We start from the raw sequence: 12,693 nt of genomic DNA on the forward strand, positions 1-12,693 counted from the left end.
TATAATCTCAAATTGAGTTTAAAATTTTATATACACTCTAACTGTAGTCTATTTTAAACTTAAAATTGGATTTTATATATTACAGATAAAGTTCTGAATTCTGTCAAAGCTGGTGTGATAAGTTAAGATTATTCTGCTGCTGCAAGACTTTATTCATAGATGCTAAAGATTTTAAGGTCAAACTCAAATTGATTTAACTATTAATTTATCATCTTAATATGATTAATATTTGCTCTGACTAATATAGTAATTCCTATGCTATACTTGGGCAGCAGTCTAATTGTGTAAGAACCTGACTTGAGGAGACTAAAACTAGGCTCTGTCACTGGGTGGTTTTTGGTTAAAATACTTAACTTCTTTGTGCCTTGGTTTTCTTGTAAAATGACATTATAATAGTTCTTGCTTGAAGACTTGTCACAAGAATTAAATGAGTTAATACGGATATATTACATACGGTATGTAATAATTAAATTATTAAATAATGAAAATAAAATGGAATCTTTATATATAGAGAGAAATATCGGTGCCTGGATATACCTGACACTAATATAATACTTTGTGTTAATTATACTGGAATTAAAAAAAAAAAAAAGAATATGTCTGAGGAATAATATCCTGACTTTGCCGAGGATATTTCTGTAGGGAAAGGAAATGTTAATAATTTTGATGAAAGGATGATTACATACATATAGATTCATCCAGAGTATTTCCTTGATGAGTCATTGCAAACCAACCAAATAATAATTATTTTGATTCATTGGGGAAATAACACCACTAGAAATAATTAAATGCATTTGGAACCAGAAGATGAATTTGCATGATCACTTTCTATACTGCATATAAGACTTTAAGACATTATGGGTCAGATTATCTTAGAGCACAGACTTTCTATATTATAGGTGACAACAAGCTGTTTTGTGCTAATTGTTTCACCTAGCATTTGCCAAATCTATCACATTTTTGATTAAATAAATTATTTTTCATTTTTTCCCTTTATACCCTTCCTTGATCAAAAATAAATACATATTGGAGTGATATTTTTAAAATTTGAGCAAAAGCATGTCACTAAACTAAAGTTTAGTATTTTAAAACTTACCTTCTATAGTTTCCAATAAATTCTGCTTTTTGCTCTACATTTAGTTGTCACCTAGTCCTTAATATAATAGGCCATGCATATCATGAAAGATATGAAAATAAATATTTTTGTCAGAGTCAGGTGTATCAGATACTCAAATGAAGATATGTAATACAAAAAATAATAAAGCAAATAAAATTATAAGAATGTAGCTTTCAGCAACATTTGACAGGACATTGTTGGGGGCCATACAATTCCATTACAGTTTTGTTTTTCTGAGAACTCAGAGCAGCTGTATTGCCAGTTTGTTCTGTAGTGAAATTTGAGATTTTGCCCGAGTGTTCCGAAAAGATATGGACAGAAACTTTTTTATGTTTTTAACATTTATTTAATTTTGTGAGAGAGAGAGTGAGACTGGGGGAGGGGCAGAAAGAGGGAAATCTGCAGCAGGCTCCAGGCCCCAAGCTGTAAGCACAGAGCTTAATGCGGAGCTCGAACCCATGAGCTGTGAGATCATGAGCTGCACTGAAGTCAGACGCTTAACCAATTGAGCCACCCAGGTGCCCTTGGACAGAAATCTCTTATCTTCTTTCAAACTCAGCCCATTAAACATCCCATATAATTCTTAAGTTCTAAAAAAGAAGAAAGAAAATAAATATCAGTGCTATCAGTGCCTGGTACATAAAAAATATATGTCTTACTATTTGTTTTTGTATGTACTTGAAAATTTTAAAAGTACATTAGAAAAATGGCATTCTGTAAGTTCTTCAGATGTATGCAACATTTTTCCAAATTAAAATGTTATTAACTTTTTTTATTCCTTCACTGGACAGTATTTTTTTCTCCTATTTGTAGGCATTGGGAACAAAGTTACTGTCCTCATGGGGCTGATAGTCTCATAGGCAGTCAGACCTTCTCACTTGAAGCCCAGAAGAGGTCAGCGCCAGGGATGTGGGTCTGAGCACACCAGCCCTCAAAGGGCGGGGAATTGAAGTGATATCGCAGATGTTAGTGGATTGAATAGAACTCACCCTTTCTTTTTTTTTTTTTTTAAATGTTTTATTTATTTCTAGGAGAGAGAGAGAGAGACAGCGTGAGCAAGGGAGGGTCAGAGTGAGAGGGAGTCACAGACTGAAACAGGCTCCAGGCTCTGAGCTGGCAGTCAGCACAGAGCCCGACGCGGGGCTCGAACCCACGAACCGCGAGATCATGACCTAAGCGAAAGTCGGACGCTTAACTGACTAAGCCACCCAGGCGCCCCAGAACTCACCCTTTCTTAAAAGGTTTTAAACTGGCCTTCATCTCTTTAGGCCTCTAATTAAAGCCTTCTTGGACCCTACTTCTTTTTGTATATGATGTTAATTTTCTCTTGTTTCATAAGAAATTAGCACAGACTTAGCAGTTTAACACAATTGCCATTTATTATCCTCAAACTTTTGTAAGTCAGGAGGCCAGGCACAGCTTTGGTGTGTTCTGTGCTCAGGATCCCACAAGTCTGCCATGCCTGCTAGGTTGCATTTTTAACCACAGGCTGAAACACGGAAGAATGCACTTTTGAACTCATTCGGGTTGTTAGCAGAATGCATTTCCTTGTGGCTTGTGTGACTGAGGGGGTAGCTCCTTGTTGACTTTTGGCTGGGGACGACCCCTCCCTAAAGGCTGCCCACTCCTCCCTACCACATGGCCCTCCTTGTGGTCAGTTCACCACATGGCTATTTGCTTCCTCCAGGCCAGAAGGAGGATCTCTCACTTCGGTCAGCTACGACGGAATCTACGCAGTCACATGTCTATCGCTGTGACCTCCCACTGGCTTTGCCACATTGTAGTCATTAGAAACAAGTCACATGTACTGCCTGTCGTCTGCCTACACAATGGTGTGAACTCCAAGAGGTGGGATTGTTGAGGGTCTCCCTAGAGAGTGCTGACCACACTCCCCATTTGGTTAAGTCCCTGCAACGCCTCACATACACAGCTCTATCGTATGACATTACTGTATAGCCTTCTACTGTATCACCTGCCCTTGCCAGTCTATCTCCATTTCTAGATATTTCATGGCAGAGATATTGCCCTGTTTGTTTTCTCTCCATCTCTTTGTACCTAACATTAAACTTGGCACTTGGCTGGTCTCAGTGAAATTTTTTAAACAGCTTTATCAAGGTAAAATTGTATAGTGAACTTTTAATAAGTGAATGAAGATTAACATAGGGCTAACATATTGAAAATTTTGAAGGATTTGCTAATAATTTTTAAAGGAATAGTTTAGGGGCGCTTGGGTGGCTCAGTTGGTTAAACATCTGACTTTGGCTGAGGTCATGATCTCATGGTTCGTGAGTTTGAGCCCCACGTCGGGCTCTGTGCTGACAGCTCAGAGCCTAGGGCATGGTTCTGTGTCTCCCTCCCTCTCTGCCCATTCCTCACTAGCACTCTATCTCTCTCTCTCAAGAATAAATAAACATTAACAATAAAAAAAATAGGGAATAATCTAGTTGGACTTGTACTATTCCTTCCTCCAAGACAACAATTAGCAACATGGGTTAGAAGACAAAATAATATGATTACTTCTAGAGTTTGTAACTGAATGTTTTATAGGATACAACTTCATGATATACTGTGTTACCTAACTAGATTTATGTTTTTTCTTCTAGATGAGCAAGAGATAGTACAAAAACGTACTTTCACAAAATGGATCAATTCTCATCTGGCCAAGGTAAAGGAAACCAGAGTTCTGTGTTTACTTGGTTGGAGCCAATAAATCATTGAACGCCAAGTGGAATAAAGGAATGCTGTTGACACTCTTGTCACTAATACTGATCAGTGATATTGGCAATTTTATCAGGTTAGCAGTTGCCTACATGTGGCATTTGCTAACATTGTCTCTGAGAAATGAATGGGTAGCTAGAGTCATGAAGTCAGTTACTTCATGTCACTTCTATGAATTCTGATGAAATTTTGTTCAGTTATTTCTTCTGTACTAGTGTGTATGTCATATGAAAAAGAAGAATTTGTGGGGCACCTGGGTGGCTCAGTTGGTTAAGCATCTGACTCTTGATTTCAGCTCAGGCCATGCTCTCACTGTTCGTGAGACTGAGCCCCATGTTGGGCTCTGTGCTGACAGCATGGAGCCTGCTTGGGATTCTCTCTCTCCCTCTCTCTTCCCTCCCCCACTTGTGCTCTCTGTCTCTCTGAAATAAACAAACATAAAAAAAGTAAAAAAAGGAGAATTTTGGTTTCTTTTTTAAATTAGTTTATTTAAATTCAAGTTAGTAAACATACGCTGTAATATTGGTTTCAGAAGTAGAACCCAGTGATTCATCACTCACATATAACACCCAGTGCTCATTCCAACAAGTTCCCTCCTTAATGCCCATCACCCATTTAGCCAGTTTCTGTTTGGAACAGAAAGAAGCAAGAAGTGGTCTGTCCTTAGCAAAGAATTTAGTATGAGTAGATTATGACAGTATTTGGGTTCTCTTCTTAAGTGCTTAAAATTTTTTTTTTAATGTTTATTTTTGAGAGAGAGACAGAATATGTGTGTTGGAGGGGAAGAGAGAGAGAGAGAGAGAGAGAGAGAGAGACACCAAAACAGGCTCCAGGCTCTAAGCTGTCAGCACAGAGCCCAAATGCAGGGCTCAAACCCACAAACTGTGAGATCATGACCCAAGCCGAAGTCGGACGCTCAGCCGACTGAGCCACCCAGACGCCCCTCTTCTTGGGTGCTTTGATAGCCAAGTAACCATGGTGTCAGGAGATTATCCATACCAGCATTAGGTTGTGTCAGGTGACTATGCATTTGTACATCGTAATGACTTTGAACATAAATGCTACTATAAAACAAATTCCAATATGGCTATTCTACAATAAAATTAGTCTCATAAATATGCAGATGAAAAAATGTGTGAACCAAAAAACGTTCCTTTGTAAATGCAAACAATTGTCTGAATTCAGTTAATGGATCATTTCCTGAGAGTGGTGCCTACAATGTGCCAGGTGTAACCCCATGAGCAGCTTTTGATCAGAGACTTCCCAAAGCGTCTCTTATGGTTCAGAAGCAGACAGATCATGGTGATTTATTGCAGTCCCATTGAACAAGTTAACTGCTTACCGTGTATCTAAGGTAGGCTTTGGAGACAGGAAACTGTTGATAAGAAACATTCCCAGGCCTGGAGAGGCTCACAATCCAGAAAAGACAGAAGACTAAACAATGTGTCTAGATTTGGGTAAACTGGGATTATCTCTTATAATTGCTTTCCAAAAGGCGCTTGTTGAGAAGAGAATTCTCTAACACAACAGTGGCCCCCAGAATCTGCCCTGTTAAAACACAGTGAGTGCCTGCCTCTGGGAGCTCATTTTCTCAGGTCTTGGCTGGTGCCAGATAATCATTATTTTGCTGCAGAATTGTCATCCATTGGGGAAGGTTTTTCCAAAATGAAAATAGAGTTATTGGGTTTTTTTATATTGTTAAAAAGGTTACATGCTAATTTTAAGTAATTTTAATAACAACCCTCTTACACAGTGTAAAGAAAGTAGAAATCAGCTAAAAGCTCTTGATCCTCACCTTAAATCATCACTATCATGTTGACCACTGTTTTTCTACACACAGACACAGACAATTTCACAAAAGTGGTTTGCAAGATACTGTTGTGTATGCCTGTGTTTCACTCAGCGTATATTTCCATGTTAATAGATATGGAACTACGTATTTTTAATGGCTGACTAATTTATTAAAAATGTAATTATTTATTATAAATCATAAACTAGCCTGTAGCCTATTGATGGTCATTTAAGTGGTTTTCAATTGTTTAATGTGATATAAAGTACTACTGAATGTCCTTGTGCCTATATCTTTGCACGCTTGTGTGATTTTTCTACTTAGGATAAATTTTCAGAAGTGGGTCTATAGTCACCAGATAGTCATCAGATGTTTTCAGATTTTTAAAAATAGGAGTTGAGGAGTGTCTGGGGGGCCTCGGTCATTTAGACGTCTGACTTCAGCTCAGGTCATAATCTCACAGTCTGTGGGTTCGAGCCCCGCATCAGGCTCTGTGCTGACAGCTCAGAGCCTGGAGCCTGCTTTGGATCCTGTGTCTCCCTCTCTTTGTGTCTCTCCCCCACTGTGCTCTCCCTCTCTCTCAAAAATAAATAATCATAAAAGCATTCTTTTAATAGGAGTTGAATATCTTTGTGAAAAATTTTCAAGTAGAATTCTTGGGATACACTCATCTATTTACTGAATACTCAGAAAGGGGGGAAATCTGAATGTGTGCCATGGCGTACAGTCTATGGAGGGCCATTGTGAAGGGACTGTATGCCAAGAGCTTGTTTTCAAATATCATTGTTTTACCATTGCTCCACGTTACTGTATGTATGTATGTGATAATTGGTTATTGGGATAGGCTCTACCAATGTGCATTCTTTTCTGTTCTCTTTTCCATCCCTGCTTGTAAGCTCACCCCCGCAATTTCCCATCTAAATATCTAAGTCCTACCTTATTATGTGATGCCAGCCTTTCTCATTCATGAGGCCATTTCTGACCGCAGGTGAAGCAGTGAGGCTGTCTGTCCCCTAGCAAACGCACCAAGTCTGGTGGCCTTGCCCCTGCACCCCTCCTCCAGTGCCACCCTCCTGCCGTCTCTGGTTTTCCTGCCTCTAGCGCATCAGAGTCCAAAGTTGTAGCACGTCTCCAGAACCTGTAGCATAGGTGGAGAAGTTTAGTATGTCTTAAAATTATTTTGAACTGGATACCTCACTTTCCCAACAACCATGTAAAGTCTTTAAGTCATAAGCTAATTCTCAGAATTTCCTTATAAAGCCCAGTGCTGAGTACTAGACAGGTGATTAGTACAACAGCAAAGAGTCTATCTTTTCTTATTTTGTTAGTATCGTGAGGATATCACCTGGGGAAAATGATTGATTTCTGTATTTTGTCCAGTGTTTGACACAGGTTATTTTATAGCACACATCTTCATGCACCTGGTAGTTGATGTTGCTGAGATTTTAATCCAGACATGAATCTAAAGTCCACATGCTTTCCCGACTTTAAACATTTTTGCATCAACGGTATTATTTTGAAAAACCCAGAAACTTATTATGTCCACAACTGCTCTATTATTATCTTAGTGTAATAGAGACTTTTTGTTTGGTTTGGTTTTTTTCTCTTCTGTATTTGATTTCTTTCTTTCTGAAGTCATCTTGAAAACTGAAAACTGAAGCATAAGAATGATACCTATACTTCCTCTCCTGAATTTATTTATACTGCCATTGTAGTATCTCGCTACATATAGCTAAAACACTCAAATTCATTTGAGAGTATATTCCTTTTAGGACTCACTTATATTTGGAAAACATTTTGAAAGTCAAATCTGACCCATGACCCTGCCTTGGCAGAGTTTTAGGGTATCTATAGAGTCAATGTTTGTCTGCATTTCTCATAGCAACTAATCACATGATTCCCAACTCATTCTTCTCTCTTTCCCATCATTTGCCCACCTTTGTCCTTTTTTGAGTTTTCCACTTCCAGCCCTGTCTTTCTCATTCTCCCACCCACTTCTCTCCTATCCCTTCACCATTTCTATCTTTCCATCCCATCTCTTTCTCTGTTACAACTCCCTTCAACCCCCTTTCTGTCTCTATTTTGATTTCCCCATCCCTATCTTGATCCCTATTTCCATCTCTTTCTATCTGTATCCTCACAAAAAGACACACAGCCTGCACATCTTAGGATTCACAGTCTCACTGAGGTCCCCTTTACTTGCACGCCCAAAATGAAACGGTAGCACACACTTCCCACTCCATTGCAATATGCTCGCGTACTTCCGAGAATGATTATATTTCACTTGCAACAAAAAAACCCGTCAACTTCATATCTTTGATCCGGTCACTGGATCAGGACCGTGTCACTTTTCCAACTGCTGCAAGGGAAGGCTTGTTCCCAAAGCCATTCTGTGATGCTTGAGTGTGTGTGGTCCCATCACTGTAGCACCTTATGGACGTGGACCACAGGCATGTGTGCACACACACACATACACTGGTAGTCAGCTAAGCTTTCACAGAAGCGTGTGTTATTCGGAGAGTCTTACTAAGTCTCCTACGAAAGCAGCTTCTTGAATTTTTGGTCCTTGGCTCCCCATCACCTGTTAGCAGCATCCAGGCTTTCAGCCACAGGGAAGGCCGTATGCATGCTACAAACATTTCTCACTAGACAAAATAGACCACAAATAAGCAACCTGACCTGTCTCAGTGTCTTTTTTTCTATACTAGAGCTTTTTGAAACACACTTTCCCTCTTTCTTCTTGCTTATTAAATAACCAAGGCGGTGGCTTATCCTATAACTAAGAGATAGTCTGCCTCCAGCATGGACACATAAATTCTGTCAGCTTTGAAAGAATTGGGTCCCCTGTAGTTTGTTGGATTAGACTGAGTCTGGTGTGGTGTGTTGTTTGTGTTTTTGCTTCTTTACTTTGTCCAACAAGTACTCAACAAATTTAGACCCTGTGTTAGTCAGCTTGGGCTATTACAACAAAATACTGTAGACTGGGGGGACTTAAAAACATTTACTCCTCATAGTTCTGAGCCCAAGAAAACCAAGATCAAGCTGCCAACAGATTCAGTTCCTGGTGAGGAGAGTCCTCTTTTGGCTGTTTCTTCAAATGGCAGAGAGAGAGAGAGAGAGAGAGAGAGATCGAGCGAGCGAGCTCTGATCTCTCTGCCTCTTCTCATAAGGACACTAGTCCCATCCTGGGGGCATCATCTCATACCTCATACACATATAATTACTCTGTAAAGGCCCCTCTTCCAAATACTATCACACTAGTATTTGCAACATGGATTTGGGAGACACTCAAACATTCAGCCCATAACAGGGCCCAAGTTCATTTTCTGATATCTGGCTCACAGCACCTGAGCTTTTCTTCCAAACTTTTAATATAGGAATTGGAACTCAATCCTGGCATGATGACAGTAATGAGCTCGTCTCCTCTTCCGTTGTCTGGTGATCCCTGTAGTACATAGTTCTGTTCTTTCGGATCATTTCAGATAATCTCAAAACAAACTACTTAAAAGAGTTAAAATGCATTTTATTCCTGTTGTGTTTCTTCCTCTTACAACTTTCTGTTGACATCTACAATAAAGGTAAGAAGGTGACCCATGTTGAAAATGTTTTTTATGCTAGTAACCAAGATACTAGTCTTGATTCACCTATTTATTCTTTGTAATGTGCCAAGTTATTTTATCTCTAAGAACAAGAAAGGAGAAAATTGCTAAGTAGACAGGAAAAAAAAAAGGAATTTCAACTTTTTCCTAGAATGCAAGTTGTAAATATTTTGCAAAATCTCAGCCGTCTGAGAGCATTTGCATAGTAGTCATGGGAACGGTTGTGGATTTGAACTGGGGGCTCATTCATTTGAGCTCTTGATTTCTACTCAGGTCATGATCCCAGGGTCCTGGGATTGAGCCCCACTTTGGGCTATTTGCTGAGTGTGGGGCCTGCTTAAGCTTCCCTCTCTCTCCCTCTCTCTGCCCCCATCCCTCCTTGCGCTTTCTCTCTCGCTCTCTAAAAAAAATAAAAACAAACAAACAAGAATTGTAAACCATTTCATTCTAAATTCTTTGATAATACCTTGCTACTCCAATGTCTTCTCTAAAATTTTAAAGAAAAGTAAAAGAATAAAACTTTTATTTTAAGTGACAATTAAAGCTTTTTTTTTTGGGAAATTGGCCATTTCTAGAAATAGCTTTAATAATAAATTGTGTCAGGCTTTCAGAGCTAGAATGCTGAATTTAGAAGCAGAAAAATCAATTCTTCTCCCCTAAGGTCATTCAATCTTGGGTGCATTAGGAGATGTTCAAAAGATTTTTCATGGAGATGAATCTGGGGAAGGTTTTTAATGGGAGAATTTTAATTTTGTTCTTGGCCACTTTACACAGTTGCAAATGAAAAAACTATTTACTTCTAATTAAATAAAATGATAAACTCTTCTGCTGATGGCGTTCCATTCTATTGTAACAATTCTTTATAAATATTATGACAGCAATGTGAGAGAGAGGAAGCAAATAAGAGAGCAATCTGTTTTCAAATAAATACTTTTCTTAAAACAAAAATCTTACTGAAGCAGGGAAAAGAACCTCAAGAATCTTCTGTGTATATGTGTTTTATGCCATTTTTAGTACACAGATGTAGATTATTCAAACTTATGGATATAATTATCAGTTCAGTTTTTTGATTTTTACTTTGTTTTCAAGCTGACGTCTTTTTTTTTAATAGTTTATTGTCAAGTTGGTTTCTATATAACACTCAGCGCTCATCCCAACAAGTGCCCTCCTCTGTGCCCATCAAAGCCCCATCTCTCCCCCCAACCCCCATCAGCCCTCAGTTTGTTCTCAGCATTCAAGAGTCTCTCATGGTTTGCCTCCCTCCTTCTCCCCCACTATTTTTCCCCTTCTTCTCCCCTATGGTCCTCTGTTAAGTTCCTCGTAATCCTCCTATACGTGCAAACATATAGTATCTGCCCTTCTCTGCCTGACTTATTTCGCTCAGCATAACACCCTCAAGGTCCATCCATGTTGGTACATGTGGCCAGATTTCATTCTTTCTCATTGCCATGTAGTATTCCATTGGATAGATAAACCACATCTTCTTGATCCATTCGGCAGCTGATGGACACTTAGGCTCTTTCCATGTTTTGGCTATTGTTGAGAGTGCTGCTATGAACATGGGGTACATGTGCCCCTATGCATCAGCACTCCTGTATCCCTTGAGTAAATTCCTAGTAGTGCTATTGCTGGGTCATAGGGGAGTTCAAGTTGATGTCTTTATGCTCCTACAATCATATAAAATGTTGCAAATCACAAATTGTCAATATCATGTAACATTAACAAAAATGAGTCGGTTGCATTTATTTTATATCCCTGATAATTCCTTTCGGGAATGGGGTTTCATCAGACATGGACTCTATCATTTTCTTCCTTTTCATAAAAATACCAGATTCTTTCTTTCTGTTTGCCCTGTTAATCAAAGAAGTTATTTGTTTTTAATTTTTTAATTAGCAATTAGCAATTACTCAATATCTATTTTGAGTAATTTTTTTTAATGTTTATTTTTTGAGAAAGTGGGGGGAGGGACAGAGAGAGAGGGAGACACAGAATCTGGAGCCAGCTTCAGGTTCTGAGCTGTCAGCACAGAGCCCAATGTGGGGCTTGAACTCGTGATCTGTGAGATGACAACCTGAGCCAAAGTTGGATGTTTAACTGACTGAGCCACCCAGTCAACTCAATTTTGAGTAGTGTTTTTTTAAAGTTAGGTCCTGATCCAATTCTAGCTTCTCATCACTCATTGCTAAAAATGTTTCTAAGTTGTAGGCTACCATTTATTGAGCTTTTACCATGAACCAATCACTATGCCTTAGCAACTTTGTCTTTTATTTCATCTTCACCACAAGAATCAAATATAAGTATTATTTTCTGCATCATACAGATTATGATCCTGAAGCTAGGAGTCAGTTAATAAATTTAAGGTCATATAACAAGTAGGTGAAAAACCAGATTCCAACCCCAGACTTCTGAAGCTCGGGCATTAACCATTGTGTTACATCCTCTCATGCTTCAATTGTTTATTTAGATATTTATGCAGCAAATACTTTTTAAGCATCTATCATGTGCTTGGGGTTGTGGATACAGTGGTGAACAGACCAGTTGTGCGTGCCTTCCTGGAGCTGATAGTGTCACAGAAGAAATAATCACAGCAAAGTGTGTGTTGGTAAATGCTATGTGAGGGGAAGTGCAGGGAGTCAGAGAGCACATGGCAAGCACAACCAGCCACACAGGAAATCTGAAGGAAAGCATCAGAACAGGCTTTCAGCGACAGGGACGTTTAAGCTAGAGCTTGACTAATGCCTTCGGTTGGGTACATGAAGGTACCAATGATTTTAAAAGTTGAGAGGTGAGAAAGAACATGGTACAACAGGAGAAGTGGAAGAAGTTTAGAATATCTGAAAATATGGCTCCAGGAGTGGGTTGACGAAACTAAGAATTGGTCAAAGTCCAGTCATTAAGAGAACTTGGAATGTGTTATGGGCAGTAGGAGACATTAAAGAATCTTAGGCAGAAAAACTAATGATCACTTTGTCTCTAAACACCTCTCTCTCTCTCTATCAATCTCTCTCTGTCATAAATTAGAGCAGGAACAAGTGACATTAGAGGTGGAAGAGGAGAAAAGTAGACACATTGAAATGTAGGTAGGAGTAGACTCGGTAATTTATCAGAATCCTGGAGAAGAAGGAATCAAGAATGACATCTATTTTTCTGATATGAGCAAATGATTAAGATCATTCACGTATTTAGAGAATACAATAGGCTTTAGGGAAAGCTAGTAGTCCAGTCTTAGAGAAATTACTCAGTAGAGATAAACTCATTTGATCTGGCAGTTAGCTACTCATGGGCCACCATGGGGAGTAGGCATGTTATAACAGAAATCAGACTCTGGCAAATTGATGAGTAAATGAGAGGGAAGGATGTTAGGACATTGAATGGACATTAGTTATTCATATGTTAGTGCATGTTTTAGCTCTGTTAGAGCTAAAACAGAACATGAGGTCTGGTAAGAGCTATTTTAATAAGGGATATTG

The 12,693-nt window shown here is 38.9% G+C and overlaps 1 protein-coding gene across 1 annotated transcript in view; it reads left to right on the forward strand.

The window, feature by feature from the left end:
* Positions 1-12,693, forward strand: part of SYNE1 (spectrin repeat containing nuclear envelope protein 1) — a 457,258-nt gene that overhangs the window by 68,810 nt on the left and 375,755 nt on the right. Inside the window, exon 2 of the mRNA XM_077775982.1 lies at positions 3,721-3,782. Within this exon, the coding sequence (XP_077632108.1) occupies positions 3,721-3,782 (62 nt within the window). The remainder of the gene's footprint in view (positions 1-3,720; positions 3,783-12,693) is intronic.

This window comes from Crocuta crocuta, unplaced genomic scaffold, assembly GCF_008692635.1.
Source record: "Crocuta crocuta isolate KB4526 unplaced genomic scaffold, BGI_CrCroc_1.0 scaffold25, whole genome shotgun sequence".
NCBI classification, from domain to species: domain Eukaryota; kingdom Metazoa; phylum Chordata; class Mammalia; order Carnivora; family Hyaenidae; genus Crocuta; species Crocuta crocuta.